Raw genomic sequence first — 24,130 nt, 5'->3', positions numbered from 1 at the left:
AATTGAAACCATCTGTTTTTAAAGACACTACTGTCACGGACATATTTTATGAAAAATCCTTTTGCTAGGACCTTTTCTCCTGAGAAGCTGGGAAGCTTCATCTTCTACATGTTTTGCTGCTTTTGAATGTGATTTGGAGAATTGTTTACCCAGCATGTGAAATTGTTTTTACTTGATGACCAATGACAGCCACCTGTGTCGAGGCTGTGAGCAGTCACAGAATTTTATTATCATTCCTTTCCAGCCTGCTGATGGATCTTTTCTCTCTATTCTTTTTAGTATAGTTTTAGCGTCACATTTTAATATAATATAATATCATAATATAATAAGTCAGCCTTCTGAAACATGGAGTCAAGATTCTCATCTCTCACCTCGCCTTGGGACCCCTTCGAACACAACCATACACTACACAATGAAAATGTGGTGAATCTCCTCCTTCAGTCTAGAAGTATAAAGACTTTTTTTCTGGCAATAACCTGCAAATTCCCATCTTGCTACAAAGAACTGATAGCAAAAGTAATGCCTAATTTTGGTGGTAGGCTCAGAGACATTCTGTCCCCAAAATATTACCTCTGTTTATTAAAGTACTATGCTTTCTATATTACAGTGTTTAAGCATCTATACTCATTGTAAATTCCAGCAAGATAGTGACTATAATATATTAGAAACATAGGTTTAAATTGCCTTGTTTTAGCTAAAGATCCTCTTTTATGTGGATGAACGTATCACTTGTATTCTAGTGTACATATTCATTATCAAATAAGTATAGGACACGAGAAAGGAAAAATGTCTCCTTTCTCCTGGAAGAAAAAAGCAGAGAGGTTCCTCAAGAATCCTTCATTTTAGCTTTATATGAAATCAAAGTATTCCCTGAAATAATGTAAAGAGTATTGCTTGGTTTTGTCTTATGTTCAGATAACATAATCACTTCTGAACAAAATTAAAAGGAAAAAAATGGTTATATTTTGTTGGAACTTCTGTTTGAAAACATAACAAAAAAACCTCTACATTTTAAAAGTATTCAAATGAAGTACTTTCTCAAATTAAACTATAATATTTTGTTTAGAAAATAGATGGAGAAATATAATTTAATTCTCTTTTCCTTTTTGCTTCTATGCCTCTTCTCATATCTCCTCTTATATTCTGCCATCTCACCAATAAAAATCTCTCAAGTGTAACATAAATTTAGTGTTTCTGGAAAAACACCAACCAGTCATCTATATCTGCTGACAAGAACACTATGAAAATGTTATCCAAAAGCCAAGAGCAAAATGGGATCTGTTATTTTCCAAAACTGTATTTCACACTGTAATGGTTATTCAAAGAAAAATCACAGTATTGATCTTAAAGTGTGGAAAATACAGAAAAACTTAGTGCGTGTTACGACAGTCACTTTCAAACATACAGACAGACTTTTAAAAACATAAACTAGTGTTGCTCTGTTGCTTTGATAGATCTCTGCTGCTTACATGGTGTAGAAATGAGCCTTTTTTTTTTTACACAACTATTTTATATACGTCTATTCACATGTTCTGTGTTTTCCTCTGTGGAAAGAAAACAAACTTATTCCATCCACTGTGAAGACTCAGAAACTCCAAGTCCCACACACAACACACACAAGACAGTCTTCATTTTAGTTTGTGATAAGTTATTCAACAGCAGGGTTCTGAGCAATATGCATGACCCAGTTCTTTCCGTATGAAGCAAATTCATTGTAGTTGCCAAAGGTTAAGTGTGATGCCTGACATAACTGTTCCTGAAAACCTGAATTTCTGGTTTCACTTGGAGGGAATTAGATTTTTATTGCGGTAAATAAGCAATCAGAATTGTGCTGTGTCACTGTATATAAACAGTTTAATGTTTTTTTTTATTCAATTCCAAGTCAGGTACTCTCTGCAATGTGTTAAGATCTCAGATGATTTACTTATGTAGACAGAGAAAGGTGTTGTTATAGAAATGTTTTTGCACAACCTCTACTGACTCGCTTTTTGCTGATGGTACTTTGGTGAATGAGGTTTAAAGCAAAGACTCCTAGACAATAAATATCTGATGAAAACTAATGTCAAATCATTCTTTTGGCAAGTACAGAAATGAGTGGTGTGATGAACTAAGAAAGTGACAGAGAAAAGATCTGTGTAGAGCAATCCTCGCAGTGAGAGTTAGTCTGTGAAATTGTTTCAAGGGATATTCTGTAAAATTGTTTTCCCAAGTAGGACTGAAATGGCTGCCAAAGGCCAGGCTCCCTGTGGGAGCAGGGTAAGATGAAAATCAGCATTTACTGAGCAGTGCAGCAGCTCAGCAGCAGGCTAGAGCCCTTGGGCACTGAATGAAGTCCTTAGCTATGTCTTTCTTTTCTCATTGTTGTCTACTTGCTCTGATTTTCTTCTCTCAATCCACCCACTTGCTAATTCTATGGTCCTCTCATCTTTGGGTTTTTACTGTTCTGTTTTCTCCATTCTTCCTGTAATGTCCTATGAGTTCCTTTTGCTTTAGATTCCTTCCTCTTAAATTTTGTCCTCCCATGTACCCTTCAATATCTGATAGTAAATTACAGTGAGTGACAAAGAGAATTAAAAATGATCCCAGGCATGCCTGCAGAAAGACGTAAGGAGGAAGAGCTCTGCCTGAAAAGCAATCTTAGGTTTTCTGGATTCTGCCCAATTAAAGTCTGCAAGCCCTAGAGAAATCCCTGAATTCCCACTGTTTAGATTCTTAGGCCATTTATGGGAAGGTCTGTGTTTTTGAAAATGCTCTTGAAAGGAATCTTGCTGGCAAGTGTTCATCTTTATGGTTTAGCCAGACTAAAGATTTTTCTGGTTTTGGTTGATTTTATCTCATATGTTTTGGGGTTTTTTGGTTTTGCTGTTGTTTTGTTTTGTGGGAGTTTTTTGTTGATTTTTTTGTTTTGTTTGATTGTTTTGGTTTGTTTTTTCCCCTGGAAACTGTCATCAGGTTCACTGTAAACTATACAGGGAAAAATTGAATCAGCCAGCACTCATCTCCGACTCTCTCTTTCATGCATACACCTCATCATTTGTAAAGCACATTTTTTTCTTAGGTATGTTATGTCTGGAAGGCTTTCTTCTATGCAGTGATATTTCCTAATTTTCTGAAAAATCAGCTCTTGAAGCAATGGTATTACTTCATTAGTCTTATAATTAAAACAACCTAATATTTTCTATCAGAAGAGCTTGTTTAGCTGCTTTTAACTTTTCCTGGCTTTACCTGATTGGGTGTGAATTTTCCAGGATTGATTTCCAGGATTGATGCCAGGCACTGACGAGGCACAGGGTGCCTCTTCCTCTGTCTGGAAACAAAAAATGTGTCTCAGAACAATACAAGAAATCTTTTGTTCATGTTCGTTGGAGAAAGAGCCTGATATTTAGTAGGGAAGATTGGTGCGCTAGAAGTGTGTGCTTTTTTTGCTATCTAAGAAAACTTTGCTTCAAAATAACAAAGGCTTTTAAAGTAAAATTATATTTTATAGTAGTAACTGAACATATTATTAAAATTTGACATCTGCATTCTCTATTTTTGATATTTTGGGAAAACCCAAAAATGCTTGGAGCCTTCCTGTCAGCATAGAGAGGACTTGCTGGTGGCTCCCTTGGTAAACTTCTGCCCCGGTTTCCACACTATCCTTTACCCACAGCAGGCTGCAAACATGGCATGGATTAAAAGCTGGTTCAGCAGCCTTCTTTGTCCTGCATGGATGACAGCAGAGAAGAGTGATGCACACAAGTCTGTTCAGGTTTCCATGTGCTGAGTAAGGGCAGTGGTCACAGGGTGGTCACATGATGAAAGTAGTTGAATAAGACCCTGGAGGATCTCTCTGTCTCTGTCTCTTCAGCTTTCCATGCATCTCTCCTTGTCTTCTCTGGCACAGAAGTTAGCACCTATTGCTGTCCAAATAAACCACTACATACTGCAAATGTTAAATTCCTGAAAGACAGGCCCTGAACTTTTCAAGTTGGACATCCAAAATTAGTAGAAAATACTCACAGTATTTTCATATTGCCTTAGTCCCTTTCTGGGCTGTTTCTCCACTGCAGAAAGTATATTACAAGGAAAAGAGCCACAAAAAGTATTTAATGAATATTTGTAGAGCATTTGGATATTACAGTAATGAACGCTGTAACAGAGGCTGCTAGGAAAGAAGCCATTCATGTAATTTTGTAACTGGCATGGAGAGCAGATGCTAAACAATGTAAATTGTTTAATACAGTAAATGAACTCTATCTATGCAATGACAAAACAGAGGGTAACTATTCAGTGAGCAGCATTCATATTAACACTGTAGGGAGCACTGGATATGACCATGTAATTAAAGATGGTATCACAGTGGATCTTCTGAAAATGGCTGAGTGGATGCCATGAAAGCAATATTAATATTGTCATCTCCTAACTTTGAAGTACTTCACTGTGCAGTTAGAGCTTTCTATGACAGTAGATTTTGAGGTATTTAAAAGGTAAGCTTCATATGCTGTTGGAGCTTTTCTGTATTTGTTGCTTTTCTCGGTCAAAGAAACCCATTCTCATCAGCCCAGTACTACAGACACAGTTAACACACTTGAGTTAATCTTCTGGAGGGCCAGATAACCTTTTTGTCAGCACCATTTGTTCTCTAATGGAGACTTCTGGTTGAGAACTACAGGAATCTCAACAAACCCTCTCAGCTCTTGACGTTTAGCAGCCTCAAGAGACTTACCCCAACATGAGAAACTAAGCCCCAGCTGTAAGCACTTATGAAAAGTGAGAAGCAAGATGCCCTTATGCCACAAAGTGCTGATCCAGGATAGGATTGTGTAGTCCATTTTAACATCTTCAGTAATTTTTGAAAATTAATATTATGTGACTTATCTGCTGTTATTCATTCTGTTGTTACTCTTTGCTATTTTTCAGCATTTTTTGCCCTTTCCTCCCTCTTCATTCCTGTTGTAATGATGACAGCTTCTATATGTTGTTTTACCTTACTGCTGATTCAGCCCTCAGGGCTTTTGGTTTTAACTGAATATTAACAAAATTAGGAGTATGTCACAGACCTCTGCTTTTAGCCTTATCTTACCTCCAGCGTCCTGTAACTTGAATGAAAAACTGAAATAATCTCCCCATATCCCAGCTACAACTACTTACTAAAGGAAATTCAGTGACTTCAGATATGATATTGTAGAGTTAATTCTGACTTTTCTCCTGTACATATTAAATCTAAATAATGGTAGAGGATAAAAGTGGGAAACTGGTGAGCTTTAAAGGAAATGGGTGAAAAACTTCTGCATCATTTTCTCTTCTGGTTTTCAGTGGGAATAGCAAAAGAGCAATGAGGAATCTGCTGGTATTTCCAAGGAAGTTAAAGATTGCAGATGTTATTTCAGGCTCAGTGTTTAGCTTGGTTGTGAGCATTTTACCCACATCCCAAAGGGGGATGCTCACAGAGTCCTTAATCATAGAGTTTCTGTTGGAATACAGTTGTGAAGGATCTGTCCAAGGAGTGACATGCCCAAAGAAATATTTTGTCTGGCCCATGAGTGGAGTGCTTTGGCTAAGGTTCAGCACACACCTTGTGTTAAGAGTCAGGATTTAGCATGTTAGGGATTCAGGAGAGACCAAGGAGACAGGTTGAATGTAGGGAGGTGTGGGGTCTGTGAAAGGGGTGTCCAAGGAACGGCTGGCTGCCAAAAAAATATTTCCCCTAAGAGCATTTTCATCTGGAGCATGGCTGAGGATCCTTTTTCTGGAAGGAGATTAGTTCTGAGTGTTGGATAGAGTTAATTTCAGAACAGAAAAAACCCATAGTTCCCAGATTAGTTGAGATCTTCTGTAAAATCTTCAGTCTCTATCTCAGACAAGTAAGTGCATTGCACAGATTTGATCAGATGGGGATTTTACATTAATGAGATGGAAGAAAACTCATTTGCATACTCTTTGTTATGGGGATATTTGTGGGTTTTGTTTTTTCCACTGAGGCTTTTGTCCTTTTCTAGGCATGTTACCAGGCACTGGAAATCGTGCCAGTGATATAGCACTGGAGAATTTTGCCTCCACATTTTTCGTTACTTTAGCTCTTGGCCCGTATTACTTTTCCTTTCTTCTACTGTCCAGAAGTTCTGGCCATATCTTCCTGATATAAGAAGTGCAGAAGTAGGAGTGACTACTTTTATTTTAGCAGATTTTTTATGTAGCTAAGCACAGGGAGACAGAAAGCAAAGCCAGGTAAATGGGACTTTGACATTTAGATGGACTCAGCAGTGCATTACACCATGGAGGACAGAAAGCTTCTCAGGAAAGGCAGTGGTGGAGCCCGGTAGCACTACCAACTTCCCTTGAGCTCATGACTCCATCTTAACTCAAACTGGGCTGAATGGGTAGGCAGGAATGAGTGCAAGGTGATGTGATCTCTGTTTTTTAAAAAAATTGCCCTTCAGGTATAGCCACCAGCATTCAGCTAGGTGAAGATTTTCTTTGCTGGAAGAAGGTCTTCAGAGGTCTCAGCATTGATACTGTCACAGTCAGGGAACATGCCATGACAAAACCTGCTATGATCCATGATGTGATATGGTGATGATAAATGTGCTAGTGGAACTGGTGGCCAAAACAGAGGTGATTACTACGCTGTCAATAACCACAACAAATCTCACTGGTATTCCAGTATTGAGCATCATCTGCAACAAGTGAGGACTGTGTTTGTCATGGACCTATACAAAGGTCATGTTTTCTGGCTCCAAAGGTCTATATGACCTGGAAATACCCTATAATTTTTAATGAACATATTCCCAATAGCTATGAATGATGGTGTAAGCAAGAGATGCAGAGGAAGCTGCTAGAAACAATCCCCAAAAACCAGATCTGGCATCCTACACTTCAAAGGGAGTTAGGGAGTGGGATGCAGTGTTGGCCAAGAAAGCATGTTCCTGGGTCTTGCTGACAGAAGAGCGCTATTGCTGTGCTAGCCAGACAGCTCCTGCTAGAAGTGGAAAATTGTGCCCAATTCTGAATGCACTCATTTGTGCCATACCTGGTCATCTACTGATCCAGCACTGATAGTCATGACCCAAAGTGGCCTGGCTGTGAGCTGAAGTTCAGGCTGATACTGTGTAAGAATTGCTAATTCGAACTTCTCCTGGACTGTCTGCTGCCAATACACTGCACTGGAGTCAGAGAAGTTACTTAACCAGCTCAGTGGATAGTGCTTCATGTTTAGTTCTTGTTTTCCAAGTGTTCTGTTTTAAAACTTTCATCTGTCTTTGAGCCATAAAACATGAATAGATTTACTGAGGATTGGGTGTTGTTTTGGTCTGACCTTCCTATCCTGCAGAGCAATATCTTGTGGTGAGCAATTACTTTGATTCATTATTACTTTTTAGAGTGCTTTTCCCTCTAAGATACACACTTTTGGATGAAGTAAAATGTTATGCCTTTTGAAGCAGAAGTTCAATTGCTAGAAGTCGAAATAAGCTCTTCACGCTTTATAAAAGGAATTTAAACTTCCATTACACAGAAAATAGTACTTTAAATTCAGATGTGCTTTAGTTGAAAAAAAAAGTGAAAAACAAGTTAAATTATTTGCTTTGAAGTTAAGAGATTGTTTTTTTCACATTCAGTATTACTTTTGGTACTGTATAATTATTATTGCAAACCAAATGGCTTTGAACTAAGAATCAAATATTCAAGTGCTATTAAAAGTAATTTTCCCTGTATTTTTCTGAAACATTTTAATCAGATCATATAAAGTCAGGCAAATGAGGTAATACACAATATGTATCCACTTTTCACCCTCATAATAATTGCTTCAGTTACACTTACCTCCTCTAATACTGTTGCTCTAATGATATTATTTTTCAAGTTAGGATCTTTTTAACTGCTAGGCTTATCTGGTGTCAGAACCTACATATTATATATCCTCTATATAATCTTTAATGGTAATTTCATATTGATTTAAGTGAAGTTTTTCCAGCCTAATAAAAATAAGCATATTAGTTGAAATGTTTTGAAATCAAAGAAGCAGATACTTGTGCTAAATGTGATGCACTTATGTGCATATTATTTTCCCAAATCATGGTTTATATTGTAGACATGGTTTTTACATACACAGAGTAATAGTGTATTAATTAATATATTCAAAATAAACCAACAGTTTCCTTTAGTTGCATAGATTGTATTACTGCTCAAGTATTCAGCTTTAGAAGTTTGCGCTACTAACAGTGCAGTTGAGTCACATAAAGACTATTTTGTAACTATGGCTATAAAATCCAGTCTTGCTAACAATGCAGTGGAAGCTCTTTTGGTTTGGTACAAAATTAAATTCTTTTGAAAAGGTACTATCCTTGATACCCACGAAGAAAGGAGACAAAAAATTAAACAACTCTTCTGACACACTCTAATGAGGATTAGTCACTTTGAACATGATTGAATGATAGCTAGTACTTCAAGGGGAAAAATATTCAATTTTTTTGGCTCATATAGTTTGTTAGATTTCAGATGTTATTCTCAGAGCAAGTATGTTTATCAATTTCAGAATGATTCTAATTTAGATTTTAGGGCAGACAGATTTTTTTTGTGACTTGAATACAGTTGAACTTGTACTCTCCTTCCTTTGACAAGAACCTTACTCAAGGATTTGAACATTTATTGATTACTTAGTTTTCTGCAGTCTAATGAATGAATTAATTAAATTAATTAGTTGAATTAATGAACACATTTAACTAATTAAAATTACTTCTAACACATTACAGCTTTCTGGTGAGATTACTTTGCTTGCCAAATATGTATCAAGACCTATTTTATCCAAATCATCTTCAGCTCAGCAGACAGGAATATGATCTGGAAAAATCTGTCTTTCATTTTCTTTTGTTAATAAAGCATACTCAGTGTGGGTTAGTGCTGTCTGTATTTGCCTCTTTTTATTTCCTCTTTGTTAATACAAACCCATTTATCAGTCCTCATGCTTGATCAGCTAAGGCATCACCCAGTATTCTCATTTATTTCCTCCATTCCTCTTGATGACTACAAGCCTTGCAGATACCAAAAATAGTTTGTTGATGACTCCATCTGTACTTTCACTAGTAATTTACAAATCAAGTAGGCAACTTACTTATGGTGCATTGATTTATACTTGAAGTTTGTATAATAGTTTTAGCTATGATTAATTTAAAAGGAATTCTCCTATGAGCTTATGGCATCTTTCTGGTACCTATTTATCATCATTTGCTTCAAATAAGAGGTGGAGCTAATCTTGGAAAGAGCTTTGCATGTTTTCTGCAAGGAAGATGAACACCACCCCAGCTGAAAATGCTGACTCATCTGTGTCTTATTTCTCTTTAATTTAAACTCAGCACAAAGCAGCAAGAGAGCTAAATCTTATCTTTAGAGGAGCAAATTAAAATTATTGCTTGAACAAGCCTTTGTAAACTACAGGGTTGAGTGAGGAAAAATGTTTTAAAAGTAAGAGATTGGAGTAGATTTTCACAGAACACAGGTGCAGAGATTTTTGTAGTGGCTTGAGGGATACACTGGTTTTGTTTGTCAAAAAGCAGCAAAGCTGAAAAATTGCCAGTAACTCCTTTGAGGTATTGACGTGGCAGTGGAATGGGGAAGCAGGGTGATTTACACCTTGGAATCTGAGAACCCTTCTGCAGTTTGAGACATTTTTGTCTTTTAAGATGTTGGGTTGTTAGCACATACCTGCACCTCTACCTAGTTCAAGTGGCATCAATGGACTTGGCATCAATTTCTGCCCTTGTAGCCTTGGCAAATTTTCTTTTGGTGATTTTTTCTGGGACAAGACCAGTCTGTCACTTCTGAATGCTTGTTGCCTTGAAAGCAGTAAGACTTTTCATCAGCAATAAAATCCAGATTTCACTCAAATGTGTAAGCGATGTTTTCTTGCAATAAATTTGTTCTGTAGTTCTTGTTGGCTTTTTTCCCCCCATACTATTGACATTTAATTAACATAGCACAGATTATCTCTTAGTAAATATGCAGCATGTTTATAAAAGCTAAACTGTCTTCCTGGTATGTTTCACTGAGTGGTAAAATTAATGGTTTTTATTTGTTCAGATGGTTCTTTGGCCCAATCAAACGAGCAGATGCTGAGAGACAACTGTTGTACCCTGAAAACAAGGAAGGAGCCTTCCTAATCCGAGAAAGTGAAAGTCTAAAAAGCGAATACTCACTCTCAGGTATATTCTAGTTTTTCATCTGAAGCAATATTTTAAAAATTTTTCAGGTGGTCTGGGCTTTTTCATTTTCCAGAGCAATAAACTGTGGGTATGAAAATGAAATTAAGTTCATAATAATGTGGGGGGTTTTCTTCTCAGGAGGTACATAAAGAAAACTTGGCAAAAGTAATTTGAGTTTATATTTTATAGACTTTGTTTATCAATATACTCAGAACAGAAATTAACTTTTTTATGCTTAGTACTTCCAGTGTTCTAGCTGCCTTAATATATTTTCATGACCAAAGCATAAATAATTACATTAAAATTGTACACTACAGCTCTGACTACACAAAACAAAGATAAAAATAAAAGCATGTTGACAGATATCTTCAATTCAAGAAAAGGAGATTTCTGTTAGAGCTCACACTTAGGTTTGTCTTTATTTGTTTTCAGGGATAAAATTGTAGGAAGGTCTTCAAAGCTGTACTTTAGAATCAGTGATATTTCATTGAAAATTTCACTGTAAATGTCAGCAAAAAATTAGATTGATTATAATTTTGAAATTTATTTAAGTTCTTTATTTGAATCTGAATTATTATCAAATTAGGACACATTCATTAATAATTTTACTCACATTTAAGTACATCATGTTTTTTCATGCTGTACATATTTGCCATTTTGGATAGTAAACCTGATTGCTCATTGGTTGTTTTCTGTGAACACTTCCCATCAAACTTGTCACACAACTGCAAGTCACGACTATAGTGTTGTACTTGAGACAACAGGGCTATACACCCAAACTTCCTAATATATTCTACCTATACTAATTCCAGAGCCAGGAAAGGTTTTTGATGTTTGTGAAAAAGCCATGAGTAGTCATGTGCAGAATTATGTAAGTGAAATGAGAAGCACCTTGTCCATAACCAGATTCTTTCATATTGACTCCTCTTTTGCCTGGATGATTACGTGTCACTCACCTTCTGAACATACACAGAAACACAGCTTAAGGTTGTGAAGAAACATGTTCTTGTTTCACTTTCCCAATTATAACTAGAGCGTATGTACCTGCAGTGTCTTGTGGTAATGTGAGTAATATTTTTTATTGCCAAGACAAAGAAATGTGAAATATAGGGATGTTTATTGAAATAAATGTGATATTTACAGTACTGGGAGAGGTTACTCCACAGTTTTCAGTTTGCCCTTAAGGAAGCTGGTCCTTGCCATGAAGTGCTTAAAGGAAAACCACCTTTAGCAAGGAATCAGACTGCTCCTGAGCTGTGACAGAACTGGCCCCTTTGTGTGCGCACACTTTTGTCCAAGGACTGTATTACAGCCACAGACATTTCAAAATGCTTTCTCTACATGTGCCAAGTTATTGCTGTGTTACATGTTTCAGCTTCCTGCAAGTTCATCAGTGCACTCATTTTATCCAAGAACTGGGCTAAACTGGTGACAGGATGGTGTTATGCATGGAAGGAAAGACAAGCGTGTATTATCTTCTTAATGATGGCATGTAAATATTACTAAACATCAATGAAAAATCTTTCTTTTGTGCACCTGGGGGTGGAAATGCAAATTATTTTATTATTCTCTCTCCTTTTAGGAAAAAATTAAAATATTATTTATTTATCCTGCACGCTGACCACTTCTCTAACAGGAAAATAGAAGTATCTTAGGTAAACTAGAGAAAAAACCAAGACAATGAAAATAAATATTAGGCCAGCATTTGCAGTGGTATAAAATCATCATTTGATGCTGCTGTTTAGTTTTTTTGTTACAGATTTTGGATAGAAAATTTATTCCATCTGATCTAGTATATTTGATTCAATTATGAAAGCTTGTGGTAGACATTTATTTACATTTTTTATAAGCTTATTTGGGAAGAGGAGACTTGATGATGAATGATAAGAGCAAGATATGAAACCAACAGTGTGGGTTTGTTTCATGGTGGTTTGTTTAATTAAGGAAGATGTGCGGCACTGAAGAAAGTAATACACAGAGAGGCAAGGCTCCAGCTGCAGGAGCCAGCTCTCCTTCATGCACAAACATGGGTTATACTCTGAAAATGCATGCATGGATATAATGTATCATCTCAGATTTATTAAATGTTTGTGCTCTTTTAGGCAAAGAAATAGGATAAACTGAAGCGATCTGTAGATGCTATTAGTGGCATCCTTTCCCAGTGCTGCTGTATTCTTTAGCAGCTTCCCAGAGTTGAACATAATTTATCCTTAACATGTTACTTCATCCCAAAGAGCTAAATATTATTTGCTGCTTACTGAATCAGCTTAGCTGGATGGCATCTGTTTGTATTTTGCTGCCAACCTAATAGTACACATCACGGTCTAGATGTTTTATGTCCATAATCTCATTTCTTACTTTTCTTGGAAAGCTTGTGCATTCTAAAGCAAACAATTAAATAGTTTGTATAGCGGGAAGCATTAGTAGGAAAGAAGGTAGTTCAGTTCACCAGGTTTTGTGGAGAAGAGAGTTTTCCTGAATCTTTCCTGTTTGTGCCATCGGTAGGAATTATGATACACCAAAGCTGAGTCGGAAGGATGGCTTCTCTCCATGGCAGCTGATACACGAATGGGAGAAGTCACACCCAATATTTTGGAATAGGTCCCTAATTTCTGTTTCCAAATTTTCAGTCCAGAAACATTAGACTTCAAAAGTCCCATCGTCTGTAGGTCTGATTGGTTTTGCTCTAGCTTTTATTGCAATTTTGGTTTCATTGCAGAGTGGATGATAATGTCTTGAGGAGAAAATCTGGCTTTCAGAATTAAGGTCTTTAAGAAAATATTTTAATTCTGCATCCCACATGACATTTAGGTAAAAAAAGAAGCTGAAGAGGAAGATTTTTTTATTTTACCCAAGAACCCATAAACTGATTTTATCACTTTTGTGCTTGATTTCATACTCATATAGACAATGAGATATATGAGATTTAATGTTAATGGAGACAAGTGATCTCCTTAGTAAAAAAAAAAAAAAAAGAAAAATTAAAAAATTCAATCTTTCATGAAAATTACACTTTTAACCTCTAACTTGTCTTGTTAGGAAACTCTCAATTTGTAAGATTTGGATAATAAATAATTATTAAATTAAAAACAAAAATTCATTTTCAGAAAGGTTTTTTTCATCTGTGGATAGTGAAATGGAAAGCTCATCAAGCCAGATAGGCCCCTGACATGTGTTACTATAAATTTAGGGTGTTTGACATTTTAGAAATAGGTTTTCCCATTTTAAAAATGCACATGTTGCCGACAGATTTTTATGTTGATGACTCCAGCATCTGGTGTGAAATGCATTAAATTTTAAACATGTTGGTGCCATCTTAGATGTTGCCTCATTTTAATTAAAAGCCATAATTTAGATGTGCTCAGCTTAATTGAGTGTCATTGCCAATGATAGCAGCAGGCTCTGTACTTAGTCCATCACTGAATAATGGTATCTAAAAGAAAAGACTTATTGCATTAAATAACAATGTAAATGGTTTGTGTTTTCTTCACCTATTTTTTCCATGCTCCTAAAAGAATGTTGTGTGTTTTCCTCTTGGGTTCCAGCATAGGAAAAACAGGTAGTTGTTTAAGGCAGCAGACTCATAGAACTGGCAAAATCATGGCCATACTAAGAGGATGATTTTGGATCTGCCTCTGTACCCGTTCTGTGCTGGTGAGAGTGATCTCATGAGACCCTCCTCCCACATCCACTCTGGGCATGGAGGCAGAGCAGTGGTGCTGTTGGCAGTGCTCCATGCTGAGTGCTGGGGGAGGGCATTCCCAGGAGCTGTGTTGGGACACATCGTTTTTGGCAGTAATGGAACATTAGTGTCTCCATGACTCATTTAGTGAAGGTGTGGACTCTGCTGATGTCACCATAAATTTTTGTGCCCTGAGGAAAGAGTAGTAAATTATTTTATTCACATTCTTCAGGTGGCAAAATCTACTTCTGCTTAATCCATCATGTGAAGACGGATAGCTGGGAGAGGATAATCCTTCTGCTAGACTAAAACCATGTAGAAATCTAATGGGGAGCTGTAATTCTTTTGCAAAGGGCAAGTTGAGGAGAAAACCTCTGCAGTCTTCAAACCAAGTTACTGTCAAGCCGTGTGAGACTGAAATTACAATCCTGTCCTGGTTAGTAGTCTGACATGGATGTAAAGATGACTGGAAGGGGTTATGGATAGTTCTTTCCTGAGTGATATGTGCTCTGTATAATTCTGGCAGAGGAGTCACACTATGCTGCAGAACTCCAAGTGTGTGCTGCAGGACTTGTACAGCCAAACTCAGCCCTAAAATAAAAGTAAACAACTGTCAAATACTGCACTAGTCTCAGCTTAATATACTTATTACAAGATGAGACAGTATCAGTGCAGAAATCTTCTCCAGCTTCTCCACACAATTCACCTGCTGACCTGCATGCTGTCAATCATAAGGCCTTGTAAAAGACTCATTTAAGAAATTAGAGCACATCCTTCAAACCAGCTCTTGCATTATTAATGCTAGCTACTTCACAAATAATAGTTAAAATACTGCTAATAAATAAATCAGATAGTCAAACTACCATTACTTGTGATATATAACTGAGACTGGATTAACACAGTCATCCTGTCAGCCTTTTGTTCAATGCATCATAAAGACTAATTTATTTGTCTGGATTAATTTTCCTGTAAACTTTGGAAAAGTCATTAAATTTTCAGTCTGTTTTTACTGAATTACTCTTTCCTTCATTTTGCTTCAGCACCATTTCCAAAGGACACATCACAAAAACATCCATAAATTTTACAGTTAAAAAGTAGTAATTATGGGTGTTAATTCAAAAAGAAATATAATTTGAAAAGTGCAACGTAATATGGATTTTGTTTACAAACATTCTCATTCCTGTCCTCATGCAGAATTATAAATTCTCAGATTCCTAAAAATACTACCTGAGGTGGAATATTTTGAAAAGCTCCTGTCTGCTCTCTGGTGGTCTTGGATGACAATCACACGGTACAGTGCAAAAATATTTGATCACCCACAATAGTGCTTAAGGAAGGAGAGATTTCCTCTTTGATTTCACCACTTAGATGGTGAGAGAATTGATTCTTCCTATCAGCTTTGCTTATTTCATGCAACCAGTTCTATATTTTTTCTACATACAATATCCAACCATGTGTTCTTCTGTTATTATAACCAAAGCTATTGCCAAGATGCACACAGTGGTACAGTATAAAGAATCTGTCTTCTAGGTTTATTGTGGAATACTGTTAATGTTAGAGCTAACAGCTGTGGACTTCTTTGGAGCTGAATCAGTTACCCTTCTGTGTGTAATATAAACTCTCTACTGCCCACTGAACATGGACAGTGTTGTCTAAATAATGGAGGGTCTAGGAAATTACACCCACATAAATACCTTTTCAGCTCTTCTGAACTGTCCTCTCTGATGATTCTGAGCCTGCTATTGCTTCTACTGATATTCCTTTGTAAAGATCTCTAAACTAGTGGTCTCCAAACGTTTTTTTTATCTATGTGTGTCTTTGTGTGTGTGTGATTTATATACATTTTTTGTCTCTCTCTGATCTTGTGCTGGTCCATGTCTAGCCTCAGCATGCAGTGGCCCAGCCTTTTTTTTGACGCATCTAAAGAGTGCTCCAATGGTCACAGGGAGGGACACTTTGGCTGTCATTATAAGCAGATAATTTACAGGAGGTGAGGAATAGTCTTATTGATTAAGACACAACAGATTAGAACAAAAAACATTCCACTGAAAAGGAATTAATCAACTACCTGAAACACAGCATTATTCACCTGATTTTTACATATTCCAAACATGCACAAAATTAAAAAAAAAACCCTTGGAAGACGTGAGCACTTTTCGAGAGCCATTGCTATGTGGAGGGTGTATCTGTTTCCTCTAAAATGCCTGCCAGCCCAGCAGCTGCTATTTGGAATGTTAACACTAAAATAAAGGAGGATAAAGAAAATATTAAAAACTGACTAAATGATTGCTGTCAGTTAAATGCTTTTGGCTGGCTTTGGTGTCTTCAAACACGGGAATCATGAGCTGCCTCACAGAAGATATATTTATGTACTTCTACATCAGTCCTTTTGGTGGAGAATCTCCAAATCTGAATAGCTGAGTAGTGATAGACAAGATGTGTTAAGCTATGTGAACAATGGGCTTTGGTTTGAAGAAGGCTTTTTTATAGTTGTTGTATTTGGAACTAAAATAATTTATTTTAAATATAAATATATAAATATATTTAGGAACATTATGATGGTTTGGGTGTAAATGATATTGCAACACTTCAATAATTCCTGGACAATTAATATATTTAAATATTTTTAGTTTTTGATGGCACATCTGTGAAGCACTACAGGATCAAAAGGATGGATGGAAGCTTTTTCCTAACCAAAAGGAAAACTTTTCAAACTTTGAATATGTTGGTTGACTATTACAGCAAGAACAGTGATGGCCTCTGTGTGTTGCTTGGACAGCCATGCCTAAAGGTAAGGCATGGATGCTGCCCTGTGAAAAGTATTTTTTGTGAGCCAGCTCATTAGATATCTGTCAGAAAGTGTTGACCCCATATCTGCTTCTACTATTTCAGAATGTTAATGATCTGCATGTTTTCAGAAAGTTCTGGGTAGTGTTACAGTTTTGTTCTTGAGGTTGACAAATTAATAATAAAGTACCATGCCATCTTGAAAAAAATCATCAAGTGTTTGGGGGTGGGGGAAATATGCCAAATCATGATTTATGAATACCTTTTTATAAATATATATGGAAATGAAATCTCCAACTTCATAACTCTAGCTGTCCATATGTAATTACTAAGACAAAACCACAAGGTTCTGGCAACCAATATGTTATTGTTCAAAAAGCTTGCTAGAGGAATTATTTCTAATTTTTACTTTTAATGGGAGGATATTTTCTTTAGCATATTTCTTATTTGTAACAAAGAGCACCCAGTATGAGCGTTGTATTTTATGTTCTTGGCTCACTTTATTGCATGTGTATACTCTAAGGAAACATTATTTATATCTGTTCCAGCTTTACATGAAATAGTTAACAATGATTTGTATATGTTGTTGAAGTTTATTATTTATTTTCTTTTATGAGATACAAACTCCTGCTACTTTTGATTTGTCTTACAAAACTGTTGATCAGTGGGAGATAGACCGACGATCTCTGAAATTGGTGAAAAAATTAGGATCTGGTCAGTTTGGTGAAGTATGGGAAGGACTGTGGAATAATACCACCCCCGTGGCAATCAAAACATTAAAACCAGGTATGTGAATTATTCTTAAATGCTAATGAGCTATTAGCAAGAGTGGTTCTTTACTTTTTAAATGCTGCAGCAAACAGAGTCTATCTGTATATATGAATTCATTCTTAAAATCCATACACCTAGACATGAAGGTCTAGGTCTAGATAGTCTTTGGAATTTTGAATTAGAATTTTATACATTTTTCTGTTTCTAGATGAGCTGAATTAATTCAACATCTGTATCACATAAAAGGGCAACCACAACAAGAGTTGTACCTATTTTTTACAGTATTGTTTGTGTGGAAATGAGTAACTGTAGATTGAATAATCTGTAGGTGAAGTAATTGATTTACAAGCACTTTGTCATCTGTAGGGTTTTTCTAGTGATTGGTGCTATACTGCAGTGATTTCTTTGGTAATATAGAATATTTACTATGCTAAGTTTGTACTTAAGGAGTGTTTTAATCTTAGTATTGCCTGAATCAAATTTTTTGAAGTTTTTGATACACGACATTTATACCCACTATTTGCATGTAATATAAGATTGTAACTAATACAGCTTTTAGCATTTTTCTTAATTATGTTTCATTAACTTCAAGTAATTTGTGCATTTTCAATTGACAACATAAAATATCTGCCAGCAGATGGCAAGAACCACATAGATAAGAGAGGCAGCCTGGATGATATACATGTTTTTTAAAAAGAGATAACAACATGAGCTGTGGTTAATTGAAAAAGCTTGTGTTGGGCACTAATGAGCCTGATTCAAGAAGCAGAACAGATTCAGGCCTTTGATTCAATAAAACGTCAATATGCTTGAGCACTGCTTGAATGGTCTCCTGAACAGGGAGGAATTTAAGCATATGTTTTAAGGCTCTCTTGTATTGGGATATCTTTCGTGGTTTGGGACATGCAAACGGAAAGAAAATAAACACCTTTTTTTTTTTTTCTGCTTAACTGAAAATATAAAAACTGTTCAGACTAAAGACCTTCTATAATTCATATGAAAGACAATACTTTTTTCAGTGAACCGGTGCATCTCCCTAGTGACTCAGCAAACAGAAACCAGCTTGAAATCTCTTTTTCACTGGAATAAACATAAGACTCACTGCAAAATTGTTATCATGTATGGACTACCACAGTATAATGGAAGAAACTCCTTCTACTGTGATTCTTTTTGTAGTATCATAGTTCACCTGGGAAAAGGGGTCGATTAATCAATATTTTTTCTATCTCATTTTTTCCCTCTCTAGTCTGACTCTTGCTAAGGTCAACAGCAGTAGTTTCACTGATTGCATGCTGGGTTGTATTGAGTTAGGGCAGACAGAAGCTCCACCTGGATGCAGTGCTTGGATATCAGAGAGTTGGTGACCTAACACTGAGATAAGGAAGCTGTGAGTCGCACAGAGTGTTGCTCAGAATGAAGACTTTGATTCCCAAAGGCACCTTGATAAATTATGTAGTTAATGTTGAATCTCTTATCACTGTACTTTGTGAACTATCTCATTCTACAAAAACAGTTCAAGCAGTCACAAATGTAAGCAATTAACCTTGTAGTATCACTTCTTCAGGGAATTATCCTCTTCTATACATTGTTTTTCACTGTATAGTGAAAGGCATTTGGAGTGCCTTACAGTAATCAGCACAATGGTTTTCCATAGCTTATTCTCATTGTTACTCATGAGGAATAACAATTCACTAGTTAAAGACAAACCACAATACCCTCACCCTAATCTGAGTAATAAATGTTTACCTTGGTACTAATAAAATTTCAGCAAAGGGAAGGGTTGGTATCTTCATTCACCATAACATAAAGTTGACAAATGAATGGAAAATATAATATATAATATAGTTAATGAGTAATCAAGAAATACATTGGGTTGATCACTGAAGCTTCCAATATTCACATAAGCAATGTTTCAGGTTTCAAGTGTAACACACTGTAAAATACGCCTCTCTGTTTCTTGGCTCAAAGACCTAAATCTCTTGTCTTTACACTGGGGCAGGAGAGGGTGTATTTTAAACTACAGACTTTTCACTACACTGTTTTACAGTGTAGACTCTCTGGACAAGCAAGTCATCAGAAAAACAGAGGAATGTGTTAAACTCAAAGTGATCTGGCAAATACAAGGGGCTGAAATGGAAAAGGTTCTGCTAAAAAGGCTTTGCCAGCAGAGAAATTGTGAAATGGAACAATGCTCTTATTACCAAGCAGAAGCAGGTTGATCAAGGGTAATCATATGGTGAACAATAGAGAAGAGTATAATGTAATCAGAATGTCATAGATTTATAGACCTTAAGGCCAGAAAGGAATTCTGTTACTTTGGGTTTTTCTGTTGAACATTATTTTGCAGTGTACATCTGTTCTAGACCACATATAGTCAGAATAATTTGCTGTTATATGTCATTACACATCGTCCCTCTGCTGAAATTAGCATTTATATTTAATCAAAACACAGCTTGTTCTTGACTACACAATAATGAGAAGTCCTCTAGTCCTAAGATGAAGGCACTGTAAGAATCTGCACCTAATTTCACATTTGAATTTGCCTGATGTCTTCTCTTTAACCCTTGCTATGTCTTCTTGTAATAAAATAAAAGCCAATTTGAATGTATTAATTGTTCTTTCCATTCTGGAGGTAAACACAGCGTGGGTTAAACCAATTTTCCGTTGTCTTTAGAAAGGCTAAATGCAGTTTCTTGTTATATAGTGTCCTTCTCATTTCTCAAACAATTTTTTTTCTGGACTTAAACTAATCTCTAGCTATTGCTACTAAAAGGCTTAAAAACAGTGATGCCAATGGCATCCTGGTCTGTGTCAGCAATAGTGTGGCCAGGGGGATGAGGGCAGTGATTGTCCCTCTGTGCTCAGTGCTGGTGAGGCCACACCTCAGATCCTGTGTCCAGAAAAAGAATTCCCCACTTCAAAAACAAAACACCATAATCACAAAACCAAAGTCAACAATTTGCACACAATCCGCCTCTTGTCCCTCCAGCACAATTACAGCTGAAATTCCCTGAGGTCATTCCACTCTTTGCTCTCAAATATCATTGTCAATGTCTTACCCATTACCTCTCCTTATTCCTTTTACAATGTGTTGATCAGTGTGACTGTAAACAGAAAGTGGTAGTAATGTGATGCTTTTGCTTGCATAATTCTCTTATTTGTTCACTGGTTCACTTGTCTCTGTTTTGGAGACATCTGTGACATTTTACCAGCCACAACCATAGCCATGAATGTGTGAATGAAAAAACAAAACATGAGAACATCTTTGCCTTAAGGAACATTTCTGATTTTTGAGCTGCTGACCCATAGTTTTCAAAGAGGTACAGGGATCAGTAGATAGGAAAACAGTCTAGAAACCAGCAGTTGCTATTTCTGGTTTTGGCTCTGCACAGCACAGTCTTGATGCAGGTCCCTGAACATGTCATTCCACATTTTTGTTTTTATTTCCTCACTGAGACACTGGATTTTTCTATTTAAGTGGAAATCATTGCAGCAGGGATTTGCACTTTGTCCTGTGTTGAGTGTGATGGATTTTCTAGAACCTATTGTCTGGGCTAGCTTGCTTCTCCAGCTGTCAGCATGTGAAGCAGACATCTATCATCACCAATTAATTGTATCTGATAAAGTTCCTTATGTCTGTTGGAGTTGACGCATACATTTGTCATTATCACATTCTAAAGCATCTCCCAAGTTTCTCTCTGCATGGAAACTGTCCAAGCATGATTTTTTTTTTCATGAGGCTTTTCCAAAATATTGTCTGGGTTGGTACTGTCAGTGAAGTTTTTCATAACATTTTAATTTCTCTAATTTCTCATATCTTTAATACATATGCAGTATAAAAAGCTTTGCACTCAGGGAAGTACCTCAGTTTGCCTTAAAAAGAAAGATTTTTTTTATTCCATTTAATTCAGAATGCAGCCTTGCACTGACTTATAAGTTTATTTCTACATGGTGACAAAGGTGCTTGAGAATGTTCAGAAACTTACATTATTCATCTGTTAATATCAATAGGCTATTTTAGTTTCTTGTGTTGCAAAATGCTTAGTTTTTAAGTGTTATTTCTTTATTACTCATAAACTTCTTCAGAAGATCATAGTTATATACTTAATGCCGTCTCCACCTAAATTAATTTTCTATAAACTTTACTTAGAAGACTAGGTTCGTCTGAAGTACAAGGGTATTTTGAAGCAATTTGGGAAGGCTTATTGAAAAGTTGCAAACAAAGGGTCTTGTGATGGGTTTATCAAATATTTAAGGGCCATTTACATGTAGGCCAGTGGAATCTGGAAAACAACTGACCTTCCCCTCTAACTCGTTTCCAGGTTATCAGTGTTTATCTTAGAATGTAATGCTTCCTCCAATCTAGAACAAAATATATTCAAAGAGAAGTTAATCAGAATTGATATATCTGTTTTAAATAGGCATAAGTTAGAGGTGATTCCTGGCAAAGTAGCACAATACAGAACATGTCAAAGAAAGAGATTCCAACATTTTGTTCTGAAGAATGACTTTGACATTTAGAAGAACACTTTTCATTCAAAAAACAGATTATCAAGACCATATTTTCTTGAGGTCCTGATAAATTCACTCCCAAACTGGTATCTTACCCAAAAGGAACGTCCACTTGTTTCAATAAAAGCTTATGTTAACTAATTGTTTTATGACCAAGTTGTTTCTACTTACAGTAACCTGCTCTTTGTCTTGTGTTTACCACTTATAGGTGAAAATATATATTTCATTAAAAACATACATATTCAACTACAAGCTAAAATGCCCTCAGTTATTTGAAACTCCATTTGGCATGTGTTTCCTACCCCAAAGGGATGTACTGTAAATTCTTTGCCACTATTGTGACAGGCTTTATCCAACTAATTTGTAACAAGCGTGTTTGGTTGCTTTTAGAGGCAGTTTTTAATTTGCTTATTCAGTTGCTGAAACATAATCTTAGGCAGAACACTCATAAAGACACTTTTAATTTTTTTTCATTTGGCATCCAATCTTCTTTTGAAGTGCAATATAAGACCTACAGGCCTGTGGGGGATTGGGGTGCTGTCTGCTACTCGTACTATTTAAAGATATAAACTAAGTAAAACTGAAGGTTACATATGCTCTGTAAAACATGCAGGAAATACTTATTGATCTTTTTCTGGTTTGTTATCATTATTGTCACTGTTATTTGCTTTTACAGTGTAGAAAAAGATTTGCAGCTATTCAGCTAATGGAACAGTTCTTTCTTGATCAATTTATTGAAAGTTGTCATATCTGAAAAGCATGTTGTTTGGTTTCAGTTTGTTGGGAGAAGTTTATAGCATGATTAAACTGAGAAATTCCTTGTAGGCAAACTTTGATGGCGGGAACAAATCAGACTGTCAAATTCTATGGTGCGAAGAAATCCTGTATAGAGACCCATAGAGGGTCCATGATTTGGTAGGCCCTAAGTGAGCAAGTAGTTCATCCTTTTTAGAATCAACTTGTCAAATTTTGGCACTGATGCTAAATTATTAGTCATGCTGATGCGTTTGCTTTTGGAGGCAGAATGCTTCACACCATGCAGCTTCTCTGTAGATTTTAGGTTGATTTTCATGATAATGCATGTATCTTGAAACAAGTAAGTAAATGGGGCAAAATTTTAAATCAATATCAAAATGAGTTCAAACCCTATAAAGACAACCCATGACTCTTAAATTATTTTTTTAATCTAGAATTGATGGAAAGTTTGAATAAATCTGTAAAGATTGTGCTGTTCTAAACAAGAAAAGGATATAGAATAAGCATCACAGATATTTTGGGTTTTTTCCCTGTCATAATCTCTGCTTTATCCAGACCAGGTGTGGTCATTTCCTCTTTGTGCAGGCCCCCACTTTCCTGACAGTGAGTAAAGAAAATGAGTATAGCTTGGACCTGTTGAGGAGATGTATTATTGGCTGCTTGCCATTTATTGATGGAAATCCAAATACTTTGACCATGCCACCTAATGACATCCTATAAATTCTCACCAAATTGGTCAATATGGGATTGCCAATGGAAGTATGAGCAAACGGAAGTGAGGAGCACCTGTTCCTTGCAATGTAATCTTTGCTCTCCCAAGTAGCAATGTCAAGTGGCTCTTTTTTCATAAAGTCTGTGTCAGAAGCATTTCTGAATCATTCCTCTTGTATTGATGCGAGGATAAGAAATCACACATCATTCCTATGTTTTGGGAAATAGGCTGGAGCATTTTTCAGGAGGTAGCATTCAAGGTAGGTGTTGGGTGAACAGGCTGATTTTCTAGTCCTTTTTGTAGAACAGATTATCGGTTGGAATTTTATTGCTGAGCCATTTAACATCCTCCAAGAGTTTAACTTAATTTAAGCATCAATGTTGGGAACAGAATCAAACTCCCAAATGAACCTTATACGTTACCTAATATAGAAAAACCCCATGAAGACTCCTACTCTTGCAGCCTTGGCTTCTCAAACTACTTAGTCTGTTTACTGAGTAAGATGAGTTTGTTTTTAAACATGGCATAGAGCGGAATAACTTGGATAACTAGATATTTTCCTCCTGAATCTTAACCGTAATATTTTCTTAATTAAAGTATTTTGATTTGTGAGGAAGGAGATATTTGAGTAAGTGAATAATTTCAAATTTGCTTGCACAGGCATTTTGAGGGAGATATTATTCACCAACTTCCTCAAACATCTGACAATATCTGATGACTACTGGATCATTCATC

General features: G+C 36.2%; 1 protein-coding gene across 1 annotated transcript in view; it reads left to right on the top strand.

The window, feature by feature from the left end:
* The window catches only part of FRK (fyn related Src family tyrosine kinase), a 46,287-nt gene that overhangs the window by 11,813 nt on the left and 10,344 nt on the right, over positions 1-24,130 (top strand). The window contains exons 2-4 of the mRNA XM_041478065.1: positions 10,054-10,175; positions 16,488-16,648; positions 17,262-17,430. Coding sequence (XP_041333999.1) covers positions 10,054-10,175; positions 16,488-16,648; positions 17,262-17,430 — 452 coding nt within the window. The remainder of the gene's footprint in view (positions 1-10,053; positions 10,176-16,487; positions 16,649-17,261; positions 17,431-24,130) is intronic.

Source organism: Pyrgilauda ruficollis, unplaced genomic scaffold, assembly GCF_017590135.1.
Source record: "Pyrgilauda ruficollis isolate IOZ18807 unplaced genomic scaffold, ASM1759013v1 scaffold43, whole genome shotgun sequence".
Classification (NCBI taxonomy): Eukaryota; Metazoa; Chordata; class Aves; order Passeriformes; family Passeridae; genus Pyrgilauda; species Pyrgilauda ruficollis.
Note: the sequence above shows the minus strand (reverse complement) of the source record. Positions and strands in the feature narration are given on the sequence as shown.